This window comes from Nannobrachium achirus, assembly GCF_963921795.1.
Source record: "Nannobrachium achirus genome assembly, chromosome: 1".
NCBI lineage: Eukaryota > Metazoa > Chordata > Actinopteri > Myctophiformes > Myctophidae > Nannobrachium > Nannobrachium achirus.
In genome coordinates, this window is record NC_137810.1 from 43,969,608 (window position 1) to 43,995,837 (window position 26,230).

The 26,230-nt window shown below is 45.0% G+C and overlaps 2 protein-coding genes across 2 annotated transcripts in view; both read left to right on the forward strand.

Moving 5' to 3' along the window:
* camsap2a (calmodulin regulated spectrin-associated protein family, member 2a) overlaps window positions 1–26,230 on the forward strand; it is a 95,376-nt gene that overhangs the window by 67,047 nt on the left and 2,099 nt on the right. The window contains exons 8-16 of the mRNA XM_080732668.1: window positions 7,181–7,277; window positions 7,884–7,980; window positions 9,283–9,314; window positions 9,918–9,987; window positions 12,200–14,225; window positions 19,731–19,867; window positions 20,576–20,808; window positions 22,040–22,112; window positions 22,456–22,521. Coding sequence (XP_080588794.1) covers window positions 7,181–7,277; window positions 7,884–7,980; window positions 9,283–9,314; window positions 9,918–9,987; window positions 12,200–14,225; window positions 19,731–19,867; window positions 20,576–20,808; window positions 22,040–22,112; window positions 22,456–22,521 — 2,831 coding nt within the window. The remainder of the gene's footprint in view (window positions 1–7,180; window positions 7,278–7,883; window positions 7,981–9,282; window positions 9,315–9,917; window positions 9,988–12,199; window positions 14,226–19,730; window positions 19,868–20,575; window positions 20,809–22,039; window positions 22,113–22,455; window positions 22,522–26,230) is intronic.
* Window positions 15,056–15,457, forward strand: LOC308290770 (ubiquitin-like FUBI-ribosomal protein eS30 fusion protein; the record flags this gene model as incomplete). The annotated part of the gene is made up of 1 exon (XM_080732679.1): window positions 15,056–15,457. One exon carries the CDS (start codon window positions 15,056–15,058, stop codon window positions 15,455–15,457), a length of 402 nt encoding a protein of 133 aa, XP_080588805.1.

A 26,230-nucleotide genomic window follows, 5' to 3' on the forward strand; every position in this document is an offset into this window, starting at 1 on the left:
GCTTCCGGCTCGTCACTCATTCATTAATGGATCGTGTGAATTCACATGAAACCGCCATGCAGTGCTTGAAATGAACCTCCACTATTTGTGATTACTTTGCCACGAGCCCCTGTTTCATAGAGAGGCCATACATTAACCCTGAGCATCCTCTCCTCCTAATGCATACCGTGTAAATCATGTCAACCCTCTCTCTCTCTCTCTCTCTCTCTCTCTCTCTCTCTGCTCTCTCTCTCTCTCTCTCTCTCTCTCTCTCTCTCTCTCTCTCTCTCTCTCTCTCTCTCTCTCTCTCTCTCTCTCTCTCTCTCGCTCTCTCGCTCTCTCCATTTAATTAATTCACTGCAGATCTAAATTACCATCTGTGGATCCAGTACAGGCGAAATGAATTTGTGTCTAGCTTTTGGCTATAGCTTTCACTCTCTTTTTTTGTGTGTGTGTGTATGCCAGGAGGTTTGCAAGGCAGCGTGTGAATGGCACGCTGGGAGTTTACCCCGAGGAAAGCAATTAACACACTTTAGTCTCATAAGTGGGCTTCAATATGGCTCTCGTTTGCACTTTTATTTACAACCTGACTCTCAGATATCAGATGTTGGTTTGGTTCCAACATATCAACCACTTGGAAAAGGGTCACATTGCTAAAACGATTGTTTGACAAAATGTGGGCAGCTTATACAATACAGGAGCGTGTGTTTTAAACGGTCACTGATAAATGGTAAATCAATGGTTGTTGTTTTGTTTAGTTTTTCCCCAAATGGAAGAGTACCCTTTTGTAATAGAACTTTGTGTTTTGCAGTGAAAATGTAGAGTTTTGTGTTCTTCAGATTGGGAGAGAGTCTGTCTGTCAGATCCCTTTTTCAAACTCTCTGGCCAAAATTATTAATGTGTGTGCATTCCGTGTGCGAGAAAGAGAAAGAGCTTTTTTAAGATTTGTTTTTGGGCTTTTATTGATAGGACAGTAGACTGACACGAAATGGGGGGAGAGATGGGGAGTGACACGCAGCAAAGGTCGTCCGGATCGGGAATCGAACCGGCGATGCCGCCAGGTATCCATGCCTACTGTATGTGGCAATGCCTAAGTGGTATGCGCCTGGACCAGTAGGCGCAGCGGGCACCCCAAAAGAGAGAGCTGAAATGTGCATGCGTGAGTGTCTGGGTGTGTGTATTGGTGTGCGTAAGCATGCACGCGTACATGTATGTACTGTGTGTGTGCGTGCGTGCGTGCGTGCGTGCGTGCGTGCGTGCGTGCGTGCGTGCGTGCGTGCGTCTGTCTGTCTGTCTGTCTGTCTGTCTGTCAATGTCCCCTACTGCCCCTGGTGGGCGGGGCAGCATGTGGCGCTGCCTGCTGAGAGGATTAGACCCTCCAGCTTTATTCACATAAACACCAATCAGCTCTCATTCTTCACTCTGGGAATTGGACACATTATACACACACACACTCTGAAAGCCCTCACAGACCTGGCAACGTAGCAGTCCTGGCAGCTCGTCAGGTAGAAAAGTGTGTGTGTGTGTGTGTGTGTGTGTGTGTGTGTGTGTGTGTGTGTGTGTGTGTGTGTGTGTGTGTGTGTGTGTGTGTGTGTGTGTGTGTGTGTGTGTGTGTGTGTGTGTGTGTGTGTGTGTGTGTGTGTGTGCATGCGTGCGAGCAATGTAACAAGCTATGTTTACACATATATTTATTCACATTTATATTTAATATTTAATTGTACCTGCATTGTTTTGCTTTGATTATTTGTGTTCCACTTTAGCTTTGGCAATGTAAAAGTATGGTTTCTCATGCCAGTAAAGCTCCTTTTTAATTGAAATTTAATTGAAAATTGAGAAACAGAGAGAGAGAGAGGGAGGGAGGGAGAGGAGGAAGGGGAGGGAGGGCACACAAAATACTGTATACACGTGTGTCCGCCTACGTGCGTGGGAGTGTGTAGGTAGGTGAGCGTTCGGGCGGTGTTAAGAGATAACACCACCCACCCAAATGGTACGTCAGTAAGGTGGGCAGACAGACAGATGGAGAGAGAGAGAGAGAGAGAGAGAGAGGGGAGACTGGCTGGGTTGCTGCCACCACACCATCTGGGCTTAGAGGGAGGACAAGAGAGACCACTCTCTCTCTTTCTCTCTTTCTTTCTTTCTCTCTCTCTCTCTCTCTTTCTCTTCCTCGTGTCCATGTCTGACCAGAGATAATGCCTCACACTCTGACCACAGCTGAGAGGTAACTAGCAGCGCACATGCTTGCATTCTTCTACAAAGGAAACTATGTTTTATAGACTTGCTCTTCCTTATTTTTAATCAAGCTGAATGTTATCTATATTTTTGTCTCGTTGTTGCAGTGATTACGTTATGCCGGCAGCAGGATACAGGCTGAATGATTTGCTGTTGATAGAAGTGCTTGGTTTGCATTTAAGGCTAACATGTGGTCATAAATCTTACATTCTACTGCTCTAAATGGTCAGGTAAGGGGGGGCTGGGGGCTGGGGGGGGGTAGTGGTTGATTGTCTGGAGGAAAGAGCAGACACTAAATCATCTAAAAAATATACACATAGGTATTTATAGTGAGGGTGTTGTTCAGCTGGAAACATGCCGTACCTTCTTAACCTGGTTAAATCCTTCAGAATGCTGCAGCATCAGGACCACCCCTCATATTAGGGTGGTGCCACTCCTGTTGTCCTGTTCAGGTGCTGGAGGAGAGAGGCAGGGAGGGATGGAGGGATGGAGTTATTGCTGATGGAGGTGAATCATTCACTGTATTTCAGCTGATGAGGCAGGGAACCATGTCTTTGTCTGCAGGAGACTGTAAAACCGAAAGGGGGCTCGCCCACTCAAGGTCATTTTATTCATGTGGCACCCATGTGTATTTGTGTGTGCGTGTGCGCGTGTGGCGTGCATGCTTGTGTGTGTGGCGTGCATGTGGATCCATGCGCATCCATGTGTGTACATGTGTGTGTCTGTGAGTGAATGCCTGAGCACCGGGCGAGGATTTGTAACAAAAGAAAAGTGTCAACCACGCTGGTTGTACTCTTGAGGTTTGTGACACACATTAGCAGGTCACATCACTTCCCTGCTGCACGCTTTGAATGAGGACAGACTGAGTGTGTTGGATCCTAGAGAAGGGTTATTCATTGGTCAGTGTTTTTTTTTTCTCTCTGATATTGTGTAACCGGAATGATAGTTTATATGGGACTGTATATTAAGGTCAGGTCTATAATGTATTATAAGCTCATTTAAAATGCATTATAATGTGTTTATAATGCATTATAACACAAATGTTTAAATTATGCATAATAACTTAGAGTAAAGTAGTAATGTGCTGTTCCACTGAGCTTATAATGCATTATGACCAGTGCTTATAATATTTCATAAACATTGTTAAAAGTTGTCTTACATGATTATAAACATTTATAATGAGTCTTCTAAGGCCTTTTAAGCACATTTTAATGCATTTTTCATGCGGTTTTAATGCATTATACGGTTCGACCGTTAATATTTTACTGAATGAAGGTCAGGTGTGAACCTGCACAAAGCAGTACTTTTCTCAGGGGGTAAAATGGTCATCCGTTCAAGGATAGCAGTATTCTGGCCGCACCATGGAAGTCGTTTAGACCTTTTGCAGCGATCAGCGGAGAGTGAACAACAGTGAGTTTTACCTCCAGGCTTTGTCAGCGGTCATCTATCTTTGTTTATGTAAGCAACATTAAACATGTGAAAGTAATGGACTGGCAGAAAGCTCTTATCTCCAGTTATTATCTCCAAACTACAGCGTCACACAAAAGCAGTGGAGGACAAAGTACTCAACGCCCAGTACTTGCATTGAGTATAGATACACACTCCTGTCTACTTCAGTTAAAGTACTGCAGTTTTACTGGACTTTTTTATATTCACTTTTAAAGAATATTATACAATACTTGGGTATTCAAAAGTACAAATCGTTGCTGTCAAGTGGAAACTTCTTCAGGATTCAAATAAGCTACGTGTTTTGAACTTGTAGAGCTGTTGTTTTTGCTACTTTTGTATGGTTTGACTATTAGGGAAATACGACTGAACAAAATGACAAAGTACATAGGGATACTAAAACAAATGTGCAAGCACAGTACTCAAATAAGTGTACTTTGTTACTTTGTTACTGTCCACCACTGCCGGTAATGCTAATCTCTTTTGCCTCACCATTTAATTCCAGGCTGGTCATCAGGCAGCCAATTGCGATGGGGGGTTGAGTGACCTTCAGTGATTTGCTCTCGCCGGAACTGCTGTGATTAATAGTGGCACTATTATTATGCAAAGTGGTAGATTAATCCAGCTAACATGGCCATTCTAATAGGACCATGACACAATGTCCTTAATGAAACATGAAAGAACAAGAAGGTGATTTCAATTGTGACTGAAAAATGATGTTTGCTGAGGAGCAATATTAAAGCTGCTCTGTGTAACTTTCCTCTTCTACCTCGGATTTGAACCTGGTTTCCTGTGCAAGAGCTGATTCTTTTTTACCATTGAGCTAATAGAGCCTGCCTGCTTGCCTGCCTGCTTGCTCAGGGGATACATTTAATTTTTGGCCACAAAATCTCACCTACTGTGTCTACAGTAGGTGAGACCTTTGTTTGACACAATCTAAATGTCTTAATAGAAGACAAAATACAACCGGCCCAGTTGTCTGTCTTCTTGTCTGTCCTTCCTTCTGTAACGCCTCAATATGTTGACATTGTGACATCACGTGACGTCACTTCATCAAAGATCAAACCCTGGAGATGACTTCTGATTCCCAGATGATGCCCTGTTAGGGCAACCACACTAATAAATAGAATCCCTTTTATGCCCATAAAAGGGTACAAGGACAGAGACAGATACTGACACGCACGGACGCATGTCTGGTATTAACATACTCTACCATACAGATTGGACGAATGTAAATTGTATCAATTCAAAAAAAGTTACATAGTACCGCTTTAATGACACTCAGTTGCAGAAAGTGTACATCTGTACATGAAACAATATTTTTGTTGGCCTTTATTGATAGTACAGTAGTCTGGCAGGAAATGGGGAGAGAGATGGGGAGTGACTCGCAGCAAATGTCGTAGGGATCGGGAGTCGAACCCACGACACAACTGTCAGACTGCATCAGCAGCCTAGGTGCCCCGAACAGGGGCGTCACAACAAACTCTGGGCCCTGGGTACAAGGATTCACTGCGGGCCCCCCGTGAATGTTAACTATTGAAAAATAGCAGATATACAAGCTCACAGCGCGGCACCGAGTGCCGCGCTGCGAGCTTGTAGATCTGCTATTTTTGAAAAATCGTGAAAATGTGTGCCAAGAAACCTGTGTTTCCATGTCAGTGATGCTCAAACTTTTTCATGTGAAGGACCCCCCCATCTCAAAATATTTAGTTCCAGGGACCCCCCAGAAGCAAAATCTGAGTTACAAATGTTCACTTAAAAAATACATATATTCAAAGATTTGCGCACATTTTCACGACTTTTCAAAAATAGCAGATCTACAAGCTCGCAGCGCGGCACTCGGTGCCGCGCTGTGAGCTTGTATATCTGCTATTTTTCAATAGCTAAAGTTACTAGGGCCCCTCCACCTTGGGCCCTAGTAACTCAGTCCCACTTTCCTACCCCTTGTGACGCCCCTGGCCCCGACCGCTACGCCAGCACTCCAGGCCATGAATCTAGCTTTGGGGGGCAGCATTGTCCTGAAGTGTAGAGGAGTGGACGTGATGTTCATTCCCCTGGACCGTGAATTGATTGAACACTCCCCCCTCCCCCCATCACCCCAACTTTGAAGTGCCCTTGATAGCAAGACACATACACATACCTCTGTGGCCAATTATCAGTGTTGGAAAAAGAACTCACATTTTTTTTTTTACTTTGATAAAAGTATCAATTAGAAATACTCTTTAAGGGTGCCCTGACACCAAAATACCTAGAGTGGAATCCGCCAATGCATTTCAATGAGAATGGAGTGTTTTTTGCAGAAATCCTCTACTGGCAAAAAATGCTCCATTCTCATTGAAATGCATTGGCGGATTCCACTCTAGGTATTTTGGTGTGAGGGCACCCTTACAAGTAAAAGTCTTGAATTCAAAATGTACTTGACAGAGTAAAAGTACAATATTTGCCTCTGAGATATAGTGGAGTAGAAGTAAAAGTATTGAATATTGGAAATAGGCTACTCAAGTAAAGTACTAATATCTCAAAATTGCACTTAAGTATTAGTGCTCAAGTAAAATTGCTTAGTTACTTTCCACCACTGACTGTGGTTGTACTGGGCAGCTCCCAGGTGTGATTGTCTGTAAGTGTGTGATATTGCGCTGAGAGTGCTCTACCCTGGATAAGAAACACAGTAGGCTACTTCTGAAGCAATGTGTTGCGAAGAAGAGGTAGTCTACTGTTTACCATTTTGTACCCTAGCATTAGTTTTACCATTATGTACACTATTGTATGCTATTGACACCATATACTGTACATTACAAACTACTTTTGATTGTATTCGAATGAATGTTATCGTATAATTGGAAGCTAAACTGATTTTGCTGGAAAATTAACTACTCATCTCTATGGGAAAAGGTCAAAATAGTTCATCTCAGTTCAAAAATATGAAGAGCACATATCTCCTAAGAAATTAAATAATGAGAAACAGTGAGATTGGTTAATTATTTATAGACATGCTGCTGGCACACATTGGAGGTGCCTTTAGCCTTTGGTTTCACTTAAAGAGTTAACAGAGCCACCTAGTGGAGGGATCTGTGCACTGCAATAGTTGTGTACCTGCTTACTCTATTGTTGATAAGAGCATGCAGGGAAATGTAAATGGAGTTTGGTGTAGAAGGTTACCCTTGTGATTAGAGAGGGAGCTTTGATGAGATGTTGCTGCTTCCATCCTCTGTGGCCGTAACCATTTAAACCCTGTGTACTTCATTGTACAATGAATTGAAGAAATGTTGTGAACTTGTAGATTTCTGAAAATCTTGAAACTTTGGAAAATCTTGAAACTTTGGAAAATCTTGAAACTTTGGAAAATCTTAGAAAAATATTGAAAGATTTAGAAAGTATTATAATTTCTTGTCTCTAACGACATAGTGGTTAAACATGGCACTAAACCCTAAACTGCTCTGGATAATGACATACTTCTAATCAACAACATATTTATGTATGTATTGCAGTGTATTGCATTGATTTGGCTTGTTTACTCTTCCCCCAGAATAACTACCTGGTCTTCATGGCTGAGCTGTTCTGGTGGTTTGAGGTGGTGAAGCCATCGTTTGTAAAACCAAGGATTCTGGACATCCAAGGCTCAGGTAAGGTTCACATGTTCCATTCTTCACAGTCGTACTCTAGTAGCAGTAATAGAAACAATGTTAATTCTAGTTTTGGTAATAGAAGTGATAGTAGAACTTGCACAGGTAGGGAATCTATGGATAGTCTGTAGTAGCAAATGTTTATTGTACATTTCTCAAAGGTAGGGTAAGTGATATTTTGGGATGAAAATAAAAAGTTATATTCTGATAGTAGGGGTACTTACACTCTTTTCAGGTGGGTTGCCAATTTCAGCCAATCAGGAGAGAGTACAGCTTAAATTGTATAGTGTCACAAATCCAAAATTGGTCTGCTCCTGATCCTGTGTTGGATAAAATTGGTATTCTGATATGAAAATGTATTTATTTTGTTTAATAAAGAGCTGGAGAGACATGGAGACTCCTGTTACTGAACAAACAGTCTATATCAATGAGTACCGGTACTACAAAGCTATTTAACACTTATTAACACAAAAATATCACTTACCCTACCTTTAACTGAATATAATATTATTATTATATTATATAACAGTAAAAGGCATGTATGTGTAATATTGTGCTGGTGTATTCAGAACATACTCATGGAACTTCTCTGTCGTTTGGTCTCAGAGCCATCATCATTGTTGAAGAATTTGCCAGTAGTTCCCATCTCCAAGGTGACCAAGAGGAGCTTCATGGAAAGATCTCCCAGTCCAGAGCGACCCAGGTACGTCAAGCAACTAAGGGCATGTTCTCTGCAAAACCCATGACTTCAAAATGCTTCAAAGACTATACGTACAGTCGTACACTCATTCTCAACTTTGGGTCTGGGGACCACCGGGGTCCAAATAAAACCTTACGGGCCGTAACTCTGATTAGTTTACAAATGAAACCTAATGGACCCGTAGGTTCCATTTGAACTCAATCAGAGTTAATTGAACACTGAGGATCCTACAGTGTAGTTTGGGGGTCCCAGATGTCAAACCTTGAAATTCAAAAGGTTGAGAAACACTGAGAGGGAGAGAGATTAACTCATACCCCGTCTTTTGAAAATACCTCCAAACTCCCATTTGCCATTCGTCTCCATAGACTTCCATGTTATTCATAGTGCACGGATCATGCACGCCCATGCCTAGATCATGCACCACCTGTGTGCAGATTGCTCACAGCTTTCAAACAAAAAGATCCGAATGGAAATCCGTTCAGGCATTCATGAAATAGCAGCCATTATGTTTTCTTGACAAGTAAACAAACATGGCCGCCATGTTTGAAAGATGGGGTTGCTATGGGGGTTAAACATGCAATTTCGCGATTGCTATCATGCCTACTACATTTTTTGGGGTAAAAAAACATTTTTGAAAAATTCTCTGGATTATCGGGCCTGGCAGAGAGGGACATTAGCATATTCTCTGGACTATCGGGCCTAGCAGTTAATGAGTTAACCAGGTGCTCAATGGAGATTGGTGCTTATAGGATCAACGGGAACCAAAACCTGAAAAAGAGAATGTTTTACTATTCTATAATACATTAACTCACCCACCGCTATTTTTAAGACCCTTCTAATGGTCCACACGCCAGGATTTTGCCTACCTTTAACGTGGGCGCGCGCGCGAATCCATTGCGCGATGGTTCACCGATTCCATTCAAAATACGATCCAGTCACGGTAAGCTACGACGGTAAACAGCCTGCCATTTCCCAAAGCGAAACCGATTGAGCCCAGCGTGGGTGTTGTGTAACATTAAACCGGATGGGATTTCGGCAGACAGGATACAGGCGTCGTTGTCCCGCCCCCCCATTTCCGGTCTGGAACATCCAGATCCGTTTTTTGTGAATAGGGCCGATTCGCCGTCCATAGAGCGCTATGGACGGCGAATCGGCGATCATACTTTTTTGTTTTATAGTTATTAAAGCTAATTGATAACTCGTCATATTCGTCATAAGCAGAGTGGACCCATAAATATAGCTCGTCAAGCTCGTCATAAGCAGTGGATGAGTTAATGATTGTTGTGTTTCATTTTGTTTCTCTAGTTTGCCCCTTCGACCCCCACCTCGGAACTCAGGTAAGATCCTTGCTGTTTTTCTTCTTTCCTAAATTGCAGTAAGATACTTTTTTTCCCTCCCCAATGTAGTTGTTGCTAGTTCCCCTCATGTGTATATACTGTAGTTCCCTGTCAGTGTCAACTCCTGCAGTTTGGTCCGAGGCGGGTGTAAACATTAAACACAAGTCTGCTCCGATACACATAATGGAGTCACTGCTCCGCTTCTTTTCACCTCACAGTGTGGAGTTTCACTGGGAGAACACATGAGAAATATAACATTCCTCCCAGTACAGTGCTGAACATGTGTCTCGACCAACCTGTAGGAGTCGCTATAGAGCAGTGGTCAGAGAAAAGTACCCTCCTCTCCTGGCTTCCCTCTGGGACCACGACCAATAGGCACCAAGTCCCAGGTTTCCTGAAGGTGCCATACTGTGGCATGTTTCCTGATCCCGGAACACGAAATACATGGGTGTGTCACCTTCTGGAAACGTGGGACTATAGTTAAAATGCACAACTGTATTTCGTTGGGGTGCCCAACCAAGCTCTGTGCACCCTGGAGGCTCTGTTAGGTTTCGATGCAAATGTTAAATGTATTCATTCTATTCTATATATTGTGTAATCTAGGTGAAATCAAGAGATCAACCTCTATGTCCTTTGTGGATGGAAACCTTGGAACCTGGCCCAAAGAGAAAAGGTTTGTGTCCATATATCTCAGTATAGTATTTATACAGGAAATGTCTTTGTCGCAATGGCATAAATTCAGGAAATGTCTGTGTGTGAGTGAGTAAATGTAACTGTCCTTCACGCATCTCCAGAACCTCTCAAACTCCATCCGTGAGGAGAGTGAGAGAAGTCGGTCAGACCGTATGCCCATATATAGGCATATGGATATCCATTTGTCCAGAAATGCTGTTACGACCGATATGCCCATATATGGGCATATACTGATGACATCACTCCATATATCCGTATAAAAGGGACAAAGACAAACAGATACAGAGATCTCCATATATGGGCATAAAAGGGACACAGGCAGACAATTAGACAGATAAAGACATCTCTATATATGGGCATATACTAGGGATGCGGAGATATACCGATACGGATCGTAATCGCGATACAAACGTGCGCGACACGAGTGAATCGGTTCATTCAGGGTGGATCGGTACAATTGACGGCTGGAATCGTGATTGTATCGTATCGTGAGTGTTTGGATCGGTACACTCCACGGTTGGATCGGTTTTTGCATAATAGTATTTCCGAGGCGCATTGAATACCCCATCAGCCCTCCCCCCAAAAAGCACTTGTAGCGACTCTACAGACATGCGTCTTTTACAGCAGCACTGAGCTGCTCAGCAGAGCGCAGTGAACACCCGACCTGACAGAATGCAGACAGACAGCACTCGTGAGTCGTGAGCCCACTGGTTAAACATGCAAGATTAGTACCACGTTTAGCTTTATAACATCCCTGTCCAATGTTCGCTGATGTGATCTGTTGTTGTGTCACTGGACTGAAGCACGCTGCGTGATATTATGATCCACATTCCACACCCGTTTGTTCTTCTTGTCGAGTCTGCGACGGAATTGATTTAAACAAAGCAGAAGCTTCCACGCTTTAACTACACACACGTATGAACTACAACAACGATACTGGGCGATTAAAACAAAGTATTTGACACTGTTTCACAACTTGTTACTGTAGCTGCAGGCTGCTGCTGTTCCCTCTGCAAAGAGAGGCTGGCTCAGGCTGGAGCCTGATTTATACTTGGTAGCTCGACGGTGTCGCGCACAAGCTCACAACGCGACGCGTTGTGACTCAAATATCTACGTTTTAAAACATTTTGACTAGAAATGGCAAAATCCTAGATTATATTCATACAATATAATAATAATACAGGTCAAGGATCCTTAACTGAGAAGAGAGAGATCAAGCAGGGACCCCCACTGTAGGCTATGTTAGACTACTGTAGGCTATTATATAAAACTGTTGCAGATTAAAACTTGTCAGAGACTTGTTTGACAGCACTATATCATCAGTGACATTAATACATTACTATGTTGTGTTTATTTGTTCACACATTATCTTTTCTATTAATATGATGGATTTATGTTATTCATTGTAATCCATTAATTATTATCTCTTAAACCCTCAATAAGTGTTAATGTATTGGCTAATGTTCCCCTATAGGGTTGCTACTTGCTAGGGTTCAATTGGTTACTGTAACAACTAACTATTAATATTTGGCCGCCTCACATAACTCTGAGGACCCTAGGGGTCCCTGACCACCTGTTGAGGATGTAATGATATATAATAATGATATAATGATATAGTATTAATCAAACAATTCTACCAGCCAGGGAGTGTTCTCCCAGATTTCAATAAGTTGGATTGTTAGACAGAGCCTAGTACTACAGTGAAACAATAAATTGTTTGGAAATTAAATGTAATGCATTTTTAGTAACATTTTTTTTTTTGGGGGGGGGGGGGGGGGGATTTACATGGGCTTTAATATAAATCCTTTGCATTGTGTTGAATCGCACCGAATCGTGAATCGTATCGCATCGTAAGGACCAGGGGTGTATCGCAAAGTATCGTGAAACATATCGCATCGTATCGGGGTCAGGGGTGAATCGTGATGTATCGTATCGGCAAGATTTCAATGTATCGCAATTATATTGTATCGCTGGTAGTGTATCGTGATGCGTATTGTATCGCCTCAGTGGTCGAGATTCGCATCCCTAGCATATACTGATGACATCAGGTATCTCCATATATGGGCATAAAAGGGACAAAGACAGATGGATACAACAGTTACGCAGACAATGGGTACAAACCGTTACAACAGGTATTGCATAGCCATGTGGTGCAATTCAAACTGATTTGATTTCCTGGTTTATTTCCCTAGATCCGGGCCTTATGGCGTCTCCTTCGACATCCCCTTTGACAAAGACGACTCGGGCCCCGCCCCCTTGGCCTCGGCCCGCGGCATGGTCAGGTCTGCCAGCACCGACGATGGCTCGGGCTTCACCGTGCACCACATGCCACGTGGCATGAAGCGCAACCTGTCCTTCCAGCCGGTCAACGGCCGGAGCATCGGCATCGAGGAGGAAGGCTGCCCGGACAGCCTTGCAGGGACGGAGGCTCCGAGGCCCCCGCCGGGCAGAGCCTACCACAATGGGCACGGGAACGTCCTCGCCACCACCCCCTCTGTGGAGGAGGCCCTCCAGATCATCCACAGCCCCAGCTCCAGCAACGGCTTCTTCCTGCACAGCCAGAGCCGGGGGGCCGGCGTCGGAGCCGGCCCGGACCCGCTGTCCGAGTCGGACTCCAAAGGCGACACCACGGAGGTGGACACGGGCATCCAACTGCGGACGGAGGACATGCTAGACGAGGACTCGTCCTTGAAAGACTGCTCTACGAACATGGAGCTGGACATGGACTCGCCTAGCCCCTGTCCCAGCGCCCTCGGCAAGTCCCCATCTGCAGGGTCAGTGAAGATGACCTGCTTCGCCGAGCAGAAAATGAAGAAGCTCGTTCCTCCGCCGTCGGACTCAGGGAGGGGCAGCAGCGGGGGTGGCAGCTCCCTCAAGACCACCCCGGAAGGCTCCGAGCTGGGTCTCCCGCTGTCGGTCTCCTGGGCCCCCACACCCGAGCACAGTCCTGTGCGCCAACAGGCCATCACACCCATCACACCCATCGCTGCCCGAACCCCACCTACCCCCGTACAGCTTCCGCCGAATGACCCTGCCCAGGTCATGGCTACCGAGATGGTGCATCTGAGGATGCGGCTGGAGGAGAAACGGAAAGCCATCGAAGCGCAGAAGAAGAAAGTGGAGGCAGCGTTCACGAGGCACCGCCAGAAAATGGGCCGCTCGGCCTTCCTCACCGTGGTCAAGAGGAAGGGTGACGGAGCCTCCAGCGGGACGGAGGAGGAGGGAGGGAACACCGAAGAGGAGGACAAGGCTGAGAGTCCCAACGTCAGCTTCCGACCGGGGAGGAGCAAGGCGGACACGCCTGACGGTGCGGAGCAAGGCAGCGCCGGCTCCCGTTGGCTGAAATCTCCCGGGGCAGTGGAGGAGGGCGGGCCGAGCCCCGGCCAGCAGACCGAGCTGGACCTGGCCGAGTACACGCGCTCCATCGAGAAACTCAACCACTCGTTGGCTTTCCTGCAGACGGAGATGCAGCGGTTGGCCCAGCAGCAGGAGGTCATCATGGCAATGAGGGAGAAGCAGCAGCAGCATACATGGGTCATCCCCACGTCCAGCACCAACCCTCCCACGTTCGGCCGAGCCGCCACTGTCACCCGGTCCTCCGGACCGTCGTCCCCCGCCGACTCCCCTCGCTCCGCCCACCGCTCTCCGACCAACATCAAGCGCAAGTCTGCGTCCTTCCACTCGCGTACCCCTCGCACCCCCCGGCCCAACGAGCTCAAACTGACCCCCTACAACCGGGTCCTCACTGCGCCGCAGTCTGTGGACAGCATCCCCCGGCTACGCAGGTTCTCACCCTGCCAGCCCCTAGCCAGCTCCTTCGTCTACATGGGGGAGAAACGTGCAGCTGCCAGCCCAGAGACCACGGCCCCAGACGGAGACTCACCTCCAACCTCGCCTGTCAGAGACTCACAAACGGACGATCAAGACCAGTCTGAGATGGACAAAATAGAGACAGGCGACGGAGACGAGGGGAGATCAGACCTCAAGCCCACCCTGGACTCGTCTGTTGCGGAGGTCCTGTCCCACCCCGTGACGGAGACCTTCATTGTCACGCCCACAGAAAGTCCTTCCCAGCTGGGGACCAAGAGCAACCTGATTGAGGTTCCACTGTTTGTGGCCAAGCCCTCGGAGGAGCAGGTAGAAGAGCAGCAGCAAAGTGGCGTTGAGGGCCTGGATCTGGACGATGACCAGAAGATGTGCTGCGGCTTCTTCTTCAAGGTACGGAAACAGTGTGTTTCTTTCAATAATGACTGTGTTGGTGTTTTTGATTGATTGGTTGAATACTTTATTATTAGTTCGCAGAATAAAGCACATAAAAGTACAGTTCAATACAAGGTCTGCCAAGAGGATTTAAACCCAAGAAAGCAATATGGCTTCCATTGGGGTCCTTTGTACTCAATTCATTGAAACATGAAATAACAGACAAATAAAGAGTATGTACAGTAAACAGGTCAGAAAACAAAAGTATTGTTGATATTATTGTTCTATTGAAATCAGCGAAACTCTTGTTTGGGTGACATTGTACAGTATGTACCGTATACAATATATCATCATGTTGGAATTTTTTTGGCAGGATAGAGAACACAGCAAAGAGTATAGTGTTCTAGTTCCGCTCATTTTGATGTATCATCACTTCCAATTTCACTCGTTTATCTCTCTTTTATGCCCATGATCTCTGTATCTGACTGACCGTGTCCCTTTTAATAAGAGATCTCTTATTGACTGAAAATGCCCCTTTGGGCCTTAAAAAAAAGAGGAAAAAAAAAGAAAAGGGTGCGGCTGTTGAAAACTATGAAAAGTATTTCACAGCGTTCTTGTTTGTTGATATCAAGTTGCTATGGTTACCAATTTTGCTAATCAGAGTACATTGAGTACGTAGTCTGACATCATGGAGCTCCATATTTGGGCATGTCTGACTTATTGTGATGTCATCATGATGCCTAGAGCATTATATATAAGCAAGCGCAACTTCTCTATCTCACAGTTATACGTACTAAGTCAAGTAGAAGATTCTGATAAATAGACCGCTAGCAAACGCAAACTTTAAGATGCAGCTCTTCCTACACGGCCAGAACACTCACACCCTTGAGGTGAGCGGAGAGGAGACGGTGGGAGACATCAAGGCCCTCGTCCAGACTCTGGAGGGCCTCCTGGTGGAGGAGCAGGTGCTGCTGCTTGCCGGCTGCCCGCTAGAGGATGACCTCCGCCTGGCCTCCTGCGGCGTCTCTGAGCGCTGCACCCTGGAGGTGAGCGCCAGGCTGCAGGGAGGCAAGGTCCACGGCTCTCTGGCACGCGCCGGAAAGGTGAAGGGACAGACGCCCAAGGTGGAGAAGCAGGAGAAGAGGAAAAAGAAGACCGGACGCGCCAAGCGTCGCATCCAGTACAACAAGCGCTTCGTGAATGTGGTGCCCAGCTTCGGCAAGAAGAAGGGACCCAACGCCAACTCCTAAGTGAGTTCTAATGGCTGAGAGGAGGAGAAGCTTTACCGTCACGACGTCCTTTCAGTTTTTACTGGACTGGATGTTATCCTCCTGTATAGAAGAATAAAGAAAACAAGAGATGAGACGGACGGGAGAGCTAAGAGAGATTACCGACGAGACAGGAGAGGAGAGAGAGGGGTTGCAGTCGAGAGATAGTTGCAGGGACGACCTAGAGAACGCTCTAACCCAGAGCACCTCTTTATACCACGACTTCCTCAGTGAACCCCACTGCTACAACTTTACCCGGCAAGTAGAAATGAAGCTACAGGCTTGCTGCCACCGCACAACATGCCCCAGGGTGAACCCAGCATACCTCTGACCGAGCACGCAGAGAAGGAAGCCAAAGCGTGTGGGGGGGAAAGGCCAGAGTACAGATGATGATGGGAAAATAATGAATGGAGACAATACATTTTTTCCCCCTTTTTTTTACAGAGACGGGAAAGAAGAGAGTAGTAGGAATGGGGTAGCGACATTATGCATAAATGCACCGGGGGTCAAAACTCGACTCACTGTCAGGCCCTCGTGGTATGCACCATGTGTTATGCACCGATGTGTACGCCCTTTGAACATGCGTGTCAGAGAAGGTGACCTTCCCAGTACCTTTGCTCAGAGTGCCAGAATGCTGCTACTGCAAAGTCACCAGTGGGATGAAGCCATTCAGCTTCGACTGGGTGAATGACATCACTACTGAGACAGACAGTCTTGCAGAAACCTTTTTTTGAGCGGTGGTAAAACGCTCCATAGAGTGGCTGGGTGTGTGTCTGTAGCCTTTTTCCTCAGTAGCATAGCCTGTACATCCTAGACTCAAATCCTAGTCTGAAGACGTTATGCAAGCACGACCACCGCTCACTTCACATTGGGTGTGATTTTTTTATTTTTCTTAATGAATGGTCGGTTGTGTGTGTGTGTGTGTGTGTGTGTGTGTGTGTGTGTGTGTGTGTGTGTGTGTGTGTGTGTGTGTGTGTGTGTGTGTGTGTGTGAAGCAAAAGCCATAAAGGACAGGGTTTGCAGGGTTTGCAGAGGGTTGCAGGTCCGAGACGGAGCAAGCAAGAGAGACCAGCAGGGTCTCAGTTAAGTCAGTTCCCACCATCACAGCTGCCAAAGGACAGCCACTCACATCAGCCTCCATCAGCTGACTGCTGAAAAAAAAAAAAAAGTTCTGAGTGGTGGTTACCCACTCAGAACCTTTTTTTTTATTTTTTATAAAAGGCCGAAATGTGCACCATTACCCAAAGAAATGTGGGGGTGGAGTATCTTTTGGCCAACTTGGAGAGAAATTAGCTTTGTACATGCAGACAGACAAAAGACAGACCAATGGAAGGACCAGTCTTAATTTCGTCGACTAAAACTAATGTTCGTCGATTACCTTTTTCCACTGACGAAAACTAAATAAAAACTAAGTTACAGTATGATGACTAAAACTAAGAATAGCCTATTATTGACCTTTTTGTCAACAAATGAAAACTAGACTAAACTGTTAGGGAGGGTTAGGGAGGAAGAGACTGAAGGGGAGCACACACAGAACGCGGACGGCTGCGCAGCGTCGCGTCGCGGTATCGGCGCACATTAAATGCCGCGCGGTAACCCCAACTGGATGCGGCGCGCTGCCACACAGCACATCTATTACCCCCGGTGGGGAAAACCACGGCAGAACATGTTCACCGCGCGGCAACGCTGGAAAAATAGAACAGCGGCGTATCGGCGCGGCAGGCAAGGCGGCAGACCCGCGGTGTGGGTTAGTTAATTGAAAATAATGGGGCCGTATGTTTTGACGCGCCGCTTCCGCGCCGTCTCCGTGTCGGGTGTGTGTTTCCCTTCAGTGATGAATGCAACTGCTGTCACTAGTGCAAGTCATTCAACTGCAATACCAACACAAAAATCCTGCCCCCAAAATGCAGTGTTCCATTTCTCTGACAGTGTTCCTTTGGTTCAGCGGATGTCAGGCCATTATGTCTTGTATTTACGAAGAAATTGCTGCTGTTTTCCGTTACATGACATGATGAATGGGTCTGGAAGTCAGCCGACTGAGTGAGGACAACGTCGTCCTTCCAATTTGTGGCGTCGCAGGCGCGCTATGGCTATAACTCTATGCTTTGATCTAGGTCAGAAAACTGGGGCTGTTGTGAATAATTCAGACCACAGCTGCGGAGAGAAGCAGGGGTGATGAGATGTTGAATGAAGTTGTGTGGGTGGCTGTGGAGTGCAAGGAATGTTCACATGAAATCTTAATTTTACAGAAGAGAGATGAGTCGTGATTAATGTTGGAATTAGCGTGCCTCCTGTAACCCGGGCAAGATTAAAGACTACTAAAACCATGAATCATAAACCACTGGCAAGATATTTGTTGATAACCCCTCACAATTATAATTGAATTGCCGTTAAATATAAATAAGCTACATCAGTCGTTCTAAAAGTGGGTCCTTGAAGGGTTACGGGTCTGTAACCCTTACGGTTCCATATGGACATTCTCATTAGGGTTTTATAATGTAGTTTGGGCCGTAGCTTATTTTGCCTACCCTTTTACAAAACAAAGAAAAAAGAAAAAACATTTGGTTGAAAGTAATATAATAATATAACGAGTGAAGTAAATGCCTTGCTTTGATACTAAGTAATAAGAAATTGTATACAGTACTGCTCATAATGTGCTGGAATACATGAGACCGTATGCCTGTTTATGGTGCAGAATCATAGTCCTAATAAAAAACACAAGTGAACTAGACTGACTGGTTTCTAATTTTCTAAGACTAAGAAAAATAAACATTGCATTTGATTGATTCACTCAATGATATTTTATTTACATTTTCATGTAGGTTTTTTGCTAGCGTCAGAGGTTTCTTAAAATACCTTGTGCTTATGCAGGAAGTCGATTAGTCCAGTGCATTGGAAAAAAAACACAGTTTTATATTTCTATATAGGCCATAGGTGTACTGTACATCCCACTGGGTAGGATTGATTAATAATTAAAGCATTGCACAAAGCTACAGTACCATCCTCCACTGTATGAGAGTTCCCATTGTCTATATACCATGGTTGTTACTATATTACACTCTGTGTGTGTGTGTGTGTGTGTGTGTGTGTGTGTGTGTGTGTGTGTGTGTGTGTGTGTGTGTGTGTGTGTACATTCCTGACTGTCAGCCTGACAGAATCACTTCTCCCATTTTATAATCTGTGGCCTTTCATTTATGTTAATTACATTCTTGTTGCATTGTGTTAGCTGATTAATTTCCCTTCTTGATGATGAAGCACTTTGTAACTTTGTAAACGTTACAAAGTAATGATGATGATGGTGATGATGATGATTCATGTTACGTGGGCGATGCCTGGCCTTCGGTTATGCAACATTACTCTTTGTGCCCGCTGTCAGAGTACTATTGATGGCATCATGGGCGTAAAAGGGACACAGGCAGAAAGACAGACACACTGAAACAGACGTGCAGAGATTTGCTAAAGAAAAGAAAACGCTGTCGATTGGTCGGGTCCTTGAGATACATACATGGGAGACACTCAGAGATTCCGTGCTTTATAGGTTGTGCACAATGCACCACATACTTATATCACCTGTTTACTAAGCTATTATCTTACTTTTTGAGCGGTGGTCAGCCGCTCCTCAGAGTGACTTTGTCCGTTCCTGTCCCTCCCTATGTCCCTATGTTCCTCCCTATGTCCCTATGTCCCTATGTTCCTCCCTATGTTCCTCCCTATGTCCCTATGTTCCTATGTTCCTCCCTATGTCCCTATGTTCCTCCCTATGTCCCTATGTCCCTATGTTCCTCCCTATGTCCCTATGTTCCTCCCTATGTCCCTATGTTCCTCCCTATGTCCCTATGTTCCTCCCTATGTCCCTATGTCCCTATGTTCCTCCCTATGTTCCTCCCTATGTCCCTATGTCCCTCCCTATGTCCCTATGTTCCTCCCTATGTCCCTATGTCCCTCCCTATGTCCCTATGTCCCTATGTTCGTCCCTATGTCCCTCCCTATGTCCCTATGTCCCTATGTTCCTCCCTATGTCCCTATGTCCCTCCCTATGTCCCTATGTTCCTCCCTATGTCCCTATGTTCCTCCGTTATCATGAGCTGCTATACCGCTGGTAACCAAGTGGCACTGTTGCGTCTCTCATGCACACACACACACACACACACACACACACACACACACACACACATACACCACCGCTCACTTCAAACTTGGTTTGTTTTTTTATCTTTACTTATCTCTTTCTTATCTGTCTGTTTGTGTGTCTCAGGAGGATGGGAAGGCTGAAGACAACATGGCCCAGAAGAGGGCGGCTCTCCTGGAGAAGAGGATGAGGAGGGAGAAGGACAACCAGCAGAGGAAGATGCAGCTGGAGGCGGAGCTTGAACAGAAGAAGGAGGAAACTCGGTATGTCAACGGTGAAGCCATAAAATAGCTGATCTACAGTACAAGCTCACAACACGTTGCATCACAACGTGCTGTGAGCTTTAGACTGGCTATTTTTAGTGTGCGACACCATACAATGGAGTAAATGCATTAATCAGAACTCATACATACCACACATGTCAATACTATGATATTATGTCACCACCGGCGACAGCTTGGGCCGATGCATACTCCACTTTTAGAGCCGAATTACCGGTAATTTCAGTTCGGCTCTGTCCAAACTACAATATGACGTCATTCAGAGGTTCGGGGGGTGGGTACCGAAATACATTTGTCTCTAAAAGTGGAGTATGCATTGGCCCTTAGGCTTGAGGCATTATGTTGCCAGGTTGTCTGTACATACGTCTACAGTACGTATGGACGTATTTATGTCCATCCATTCATACCAACCTTGTGAACCTGATATCTTAGGAACACTTTTAGGGAATGTTGTGACATTTCGCACAAACTATTCAGAAGTGGTCAAAGGTCAAGGTCACTATGACCTCACAAAACATGTTCATTAAAGTCTTCATTCACCATATTATGGACAGACTTGTATGTCAATTGCGGCAGCATGCACGGAGGGAGGCATATACAACCAAGATGCATTATTTCTAGTTCTATCCTGTCCTAATGTTTAACGTTTTCCTAACGACACCTCCTTCCCTTCACCCTCCTCCTCCTCAGAGCGAAGGCGGAGGAGGATCGTCTCAGGAAGGAGGAGGACAAGGCCCGCCGGGAGTTCATCAAGCAGGAGTACCTGAGGAGGAAGCAGCTGAAGCTGATGGAGGACATGGACACGCTCATCAAGCCCCGCCCACCAGCGGGAGGCGGGGCCAAGCCCAGGAGGGGCCGGCCCAAGTCCATCCACCGGGACAGCGTGGACTCGCCCAAGACTCCTGTCAGAGCCACCGCCGCAGGTAACCACGGAGACAGACTCTCCTGTGACCCCGATGACCGGACCCTCCCTCCCTCAGAGGCCATCCTGTCTGTCGGTGTCTGTCTGTCTGTCACCCAAGCTGTGCCCGGCGGTGCCAGCTAAGCTTTGTGCCACCTGAGCCACTCAGCGTGGCTGCCTGTGATCTTGGGGTCCTTATTTCTTACCCGTTTTCAACCTGATGTTCCTATTTTGGGAATGTCATCATAGGCAGAAATATCTAATTAATATATCTATCCATATTTATTTATTTTTCCAAAACGTTTTAATTCTGATAAATAGCCGATCTACAATCTCAGAACACAGCTGTGTACTTGTGAGCTTGTGAGGTCTTGGTTCCCGCAGCTTATTGCTTAAAACTATTTTGTTTTGCCATTTCAATTTGGCAAATCTGAGCTTGTAATGAACTTATTGAGTGTATCGATTTGAACAAATCTTGTTCCGTGGCTCTCACTCAGCAGACCGAAATTTAGTTGTATTTGAGCTTGAAATTAAACAAATTAAACAGACACTGAAAAGAGCATGTGTGTTAATTGTATCTATATTCTTTTAGGTGTCAGGCTGGACTCACACAGCTGCGTGAAACATCTTCTCCGTATCGCCTGAGAATGGCCACTGGGGGCGCCGTACTAATGCATTGTCAATGGAAGGTTGTTTGGTTTTTTGTCGTTGCCGTGTCTCTAGCTCAACCGCAGCCTGTCTTTTGGCCAAGAGACACGGCAACGACAAAACACCAAACAACCTTCCATTGACAATGCATTAGTACGGCACCCCCAGTGGCCGTTCTCAGGCACTACGGAGAAGATGTTTCACGTAAATATCTGTACAGCGCCTTAGGTGTGCCTGTGTGTGTCTGTATATTTGTTGATGTGTGTGTGTGTGTGTGTGTGTGTGTGTGTGTGTGTGTGTGTGTGTGTGTGTGTGTGTGTGTGTGTGTGTGTGTGTGCGCGTGTGCGTGTGCGTGCGTGCGCGTGCGCGTGTATAGCGCTCTCATCATATACAGTAGTGTTGAAGAATTGATATCACACAATCATATCCCATCATCACCAAATCTGCATTGCTCTTTGACAACTCGAGCACAAAGTGTGACAGACATAGTGTACTTGTGTTGTGCTCATCCGTGGTGTGTGTGTGTTGTGTCGTAACTGTGCTGTCCCGTGCCATGCCACGTCTCATCCTCTCGCCTCTAGGTTCACGCCAACGTGTTTTTTCAGTCTCCAGCTTGTCCCTGGCGTCCCTGAACCTGGGAGACAACGACAGTGTTCACTCCGAGAAGAGAGCGCCAAGGTGAGACACTCTAACCACTTAAACCGTATTCTGGAGAAAACCTTCCCAGATAATAGCCGAGCTACAAGCTAACAATGCTTCGCAAAGCGACGCATTGTGAGCTTGTGGATCAGCTATTTTCAGCAAAGATGTTAGCGCTGTAGAGTGAAAACACAAAGATAACTAGTATATAGCCCTGAGGGACTCAATGTGTGATATTTGCGTTAGTGAACTTTACTAGGCTCTCCTCCTGACTAACACCTGCCTTAAGGTTTTAACATTTGATCTCCTTTATATTCTTCCCATTTTTTTTTCTTTCTTTCTTTTTTTCTCCGCCTCATTCTATCTGTTTCGGGGCTGTCAGGAGTGCTAGCTTAGCCTCTGGCAGTCTCTTCCACTTTCTGAGCTCTCCTAAACGGAGAAAGAGAAGGTCAGTTTTTCACACAACCCAACCCCCAAGGCACGTACTGTACTGTACCTCCACTTTAGGATTGCATTATCGTAAATGTGATTTACGTATTAAGTGCTTTGAAATGGCCTCATTCCAGTGTATCAGGCTTTGTAATGAACTACGGAACGCTGCTGTCAATACAAAATGATACTGTGTTACTGCTTAAATTATGAAATTGGCCGTATTATTTAACACTATGGATGCATGTGGTCTATTATTTGTTATTTTTGCTTTTACGCTAATCTACCAGATGTGACATTTCAAAACTTCAGCATTTCCTGTACTTTTCCTGCATTTGTTTCTGGAAATACTTGTTTTCCCAGGTTCTTTTCACGTAGCCTTGCTCATTCTTCTCTTTTGTTACTGAAAACAAAAGGCACTTTTCAACACTTCTTTTCATTGGAAAGGAGAATCTGAACAGCATTACACAAGTAACACTCCCTAAGGTCGAGTGGCGACCGCAGGGGTACCAGCTAATGTGACTATTTAGACTTACCTAAATATTTAAAAAAAATCTAAAAACCATGTCTGATGTCTCATATACATATGAGTCATGGTGGGGGCGGACATTAATTGACGATAAATAGTGCGTGCATTCGAGCATAATTGCATGTAAACTTACCAGTAAGACTCCCTAATCGGGAGATAAGCAACCGTCAGGTCACATGTAAAAATCGTCCTGATGTTGGCGCTAAATGGGACAGATCCATGTTGATGACATGACTCTAGACATACTGTGTACCGCTTTGCGTGATTTTAGGGCAAAATCTGTAGGAGCAGTGTCCAAAAATGTGTAAGAATTGGCCTCATGGTGGCGCTAGAAGAGGGCCATGTGCGAAATGAGGGGTGGAGGTTGTGGTTTGGCAGCCAAGGAGTGTGTGTGCAAAGTTTGGCATGGATAGGGGCAACGGTGGCAGAGATATGAGTAGGGCAAAAGTGTGATGTGACGGACAGACTGACAGACTGACAGACTGACGGACAGACGGACTGACAGCCGGTGGAGGTTTTGATAGTAACTGCGACCTGAAGCAAGGCTCTTCAAAGCACACGTGAGGACGAAAAGGGCAGAGGAGATCTGTACACAATCCCCTGAAAATCTACTGTGTTGCCAATGGCAGGACTTGTGAAGTTTTGAAATGCCACATCTGTAGGTTAAAAGGAAAATTGTGGATTTTTACCTGAATCTTATTGGGAGGACATGTGAATAGTGTGTATTACGTAAACACATTGAAACACGTCATTTAGAGATTTTCCCAGTATCTATAGAGACACACAGAACACAATAGGAAATGTTGTCTTACAATATTTTCACATGACTTCCTCTCAGATCCGATGCCCTACAAAGGCAGAGAGCAGTAACTACGTTTTCGGACACACCGACTTATTTGTGTCGCCCAAAGGTTAAATTAGCCTTCATGATATTGGGGGAAGAACAATTAGCTCAAGAACAGATATACAATCAGTGTAATATCACTTTTATGTCTTTATCTCATTTGGCTGATCAGCTGTAACATTTTTAAACCCATTTTTTTGTGAAATTCGAAAACGTAGTTACTGCACTCTGCCTTTGTAGGGCAACTCTTGTTTCGTTTCCCCTCATTGGAAATATCCTCCACGTTTCACTGCCAAGCTTATCTGTGTCGCACCAAAATAAGAGCAGTTTTTTCTAGGGATGCGGTATCGGTACTCGTGGTATCGGTACTCGCCCCGATACCGGCCTATTTTGCGGTATCGGTACTCGTCCGATACTGCTCACAAAGCGCCCGAGTACCCTGTGTGTTCCGCCACTTCGCCTTTCTCTCTCTCTCTTAAAGTATCAAAAGTAAAAATACAAAATGTTTGAGCATAGCAGATCTAGAAGATCATGCACAGTACAAGAATTTCCATGGGCTAAACCTGAAAAAAAAAGTGAAATGTGTGGCAGTTGTGCCATGTTCTGGGAAAGCAATGCAATTTAATGTGTTATATACAGCCAGAAAGTGTATGAAAAAAAAAAAAAAAAAAAAAAAACGTAATTTAAAGACATTTTGTATTATTAATGTACTCGTATCGGTACTCGGTATCGGCGAGTACTCAAAATGAAGTACTCGTACTTGTACTCGGTCAGCAAAAAAGTGGTATCGGGACATCCCTAGTTTTTTCCCCCTCCCTTCACTTTTCATTTGAAGTGTCCATCATTGTCCACTCAACTCTAACCACTATCATCCACTGCTGTGCTGAGCTCTTTCCCTCACCTCCCTCAATTGTTTTTCTTTTGTGCAATCCCGAACGCTTGCATAATATTGATTGATTAAATACTTTATTAGTCAGAAATGTAAACATTAAGGCTAAAAGGATTACACAAAAAGGTCCTGGAAACTTGTTTCCATTGCGGTCCTACTACTGTATGCATTCAATTCATCAACATAGCATAAAAAATAACACAATAATACATGTCATCAACAAATACAAACACTGTATGTACAAAAGAGATTGTCTCTTGATAAATGTTTTTAAGACCAATTTTGAAAGAAACTAGTGTTACACATCCTTTAATGGAAGTTGTCAGGGTATTTCACGTTTACATACACCGCAACCAGTTATTTAGCCTTGTTTACTGTCTGAATGTATTTTTCATTGATGAGATTTAAAGACAGGATTTAGCTGTGATTGCTCAATGTGGTCTATTTATCAGAAAATCATCACCTTGATTCAGTCAGACAAAGAACCAAGTATTCCCATGTAGTCCATAGGTCTCATCACTGACCTCCATTAAAACTGCAGTCCACATTTTGTGTGTAATAAAGCATTATGTTGACCTATCTGTATGTTAATGCAATTTAACTAACAACTGTGGTGTGGTTGTAGTTGGCCTACCATCCTGTGGCCAGGTATGACCACTGCTGTTATAGCATGAAGCTCAAAAGGCAGTTTATCCTCTGTCGAAATGGGCTTTCTGTGTTAGCTCAGCAGTAGAAATGCTGGTGCTCACGCAGGGCATCGTTGCTATCAGGCAGAACCCTCTTATCTACTTATTTCAATGTTATGTTTTGCTGTAAAATGCCCCACTTCATCATACAAGAGTGTCGCACAAAAGTAGTGAAGATAACAAGCTCTCAGCGTGACACGTTGTGAGTTTGTAGATCAGCTATTTTTAAAATCCATTTTATAATAATACAAAAGGAACCGTTTTAGGCATACAACATGGTTTCCACCCGACGGCAACGATATGAAAGTTATGGGTTGCAAGCTTTAAAGCCATGCCTTCACTTCCTGAGTGCACCGCCACCAGACTGCATCATGTGACCACCTCACTGTCCCCTGCTTGTTGTGAGCTTAACATCACTAATGATCTGGGATGCCGTCCAGATTCCAGACACATGCCACCACATGCAGCTGATAGATGGATGGATGGATGGATGGATGGATGGATGGAGCCACATTAGTGGACATTAATGTAACATATACTGTACTTTTAAAGAATGGATGAGTCTGTTCAAATTCTTCACTTAAAGCAGTGCTTCTCAACCTGTGGGTCGGGACCCCAGGAGGGTACCCAAATAACTTTGGGGGGTCCCGAGATGATTAACTTGATGTGCAACATTGTTTTCTCATTCAACAGTAAACAAACCAGCTTAAAGTTTAAGTGTATATAGAGGGTATATCTGCACATTTCTTAAGTGACAATTTAAGGACTTTTTAATACCTC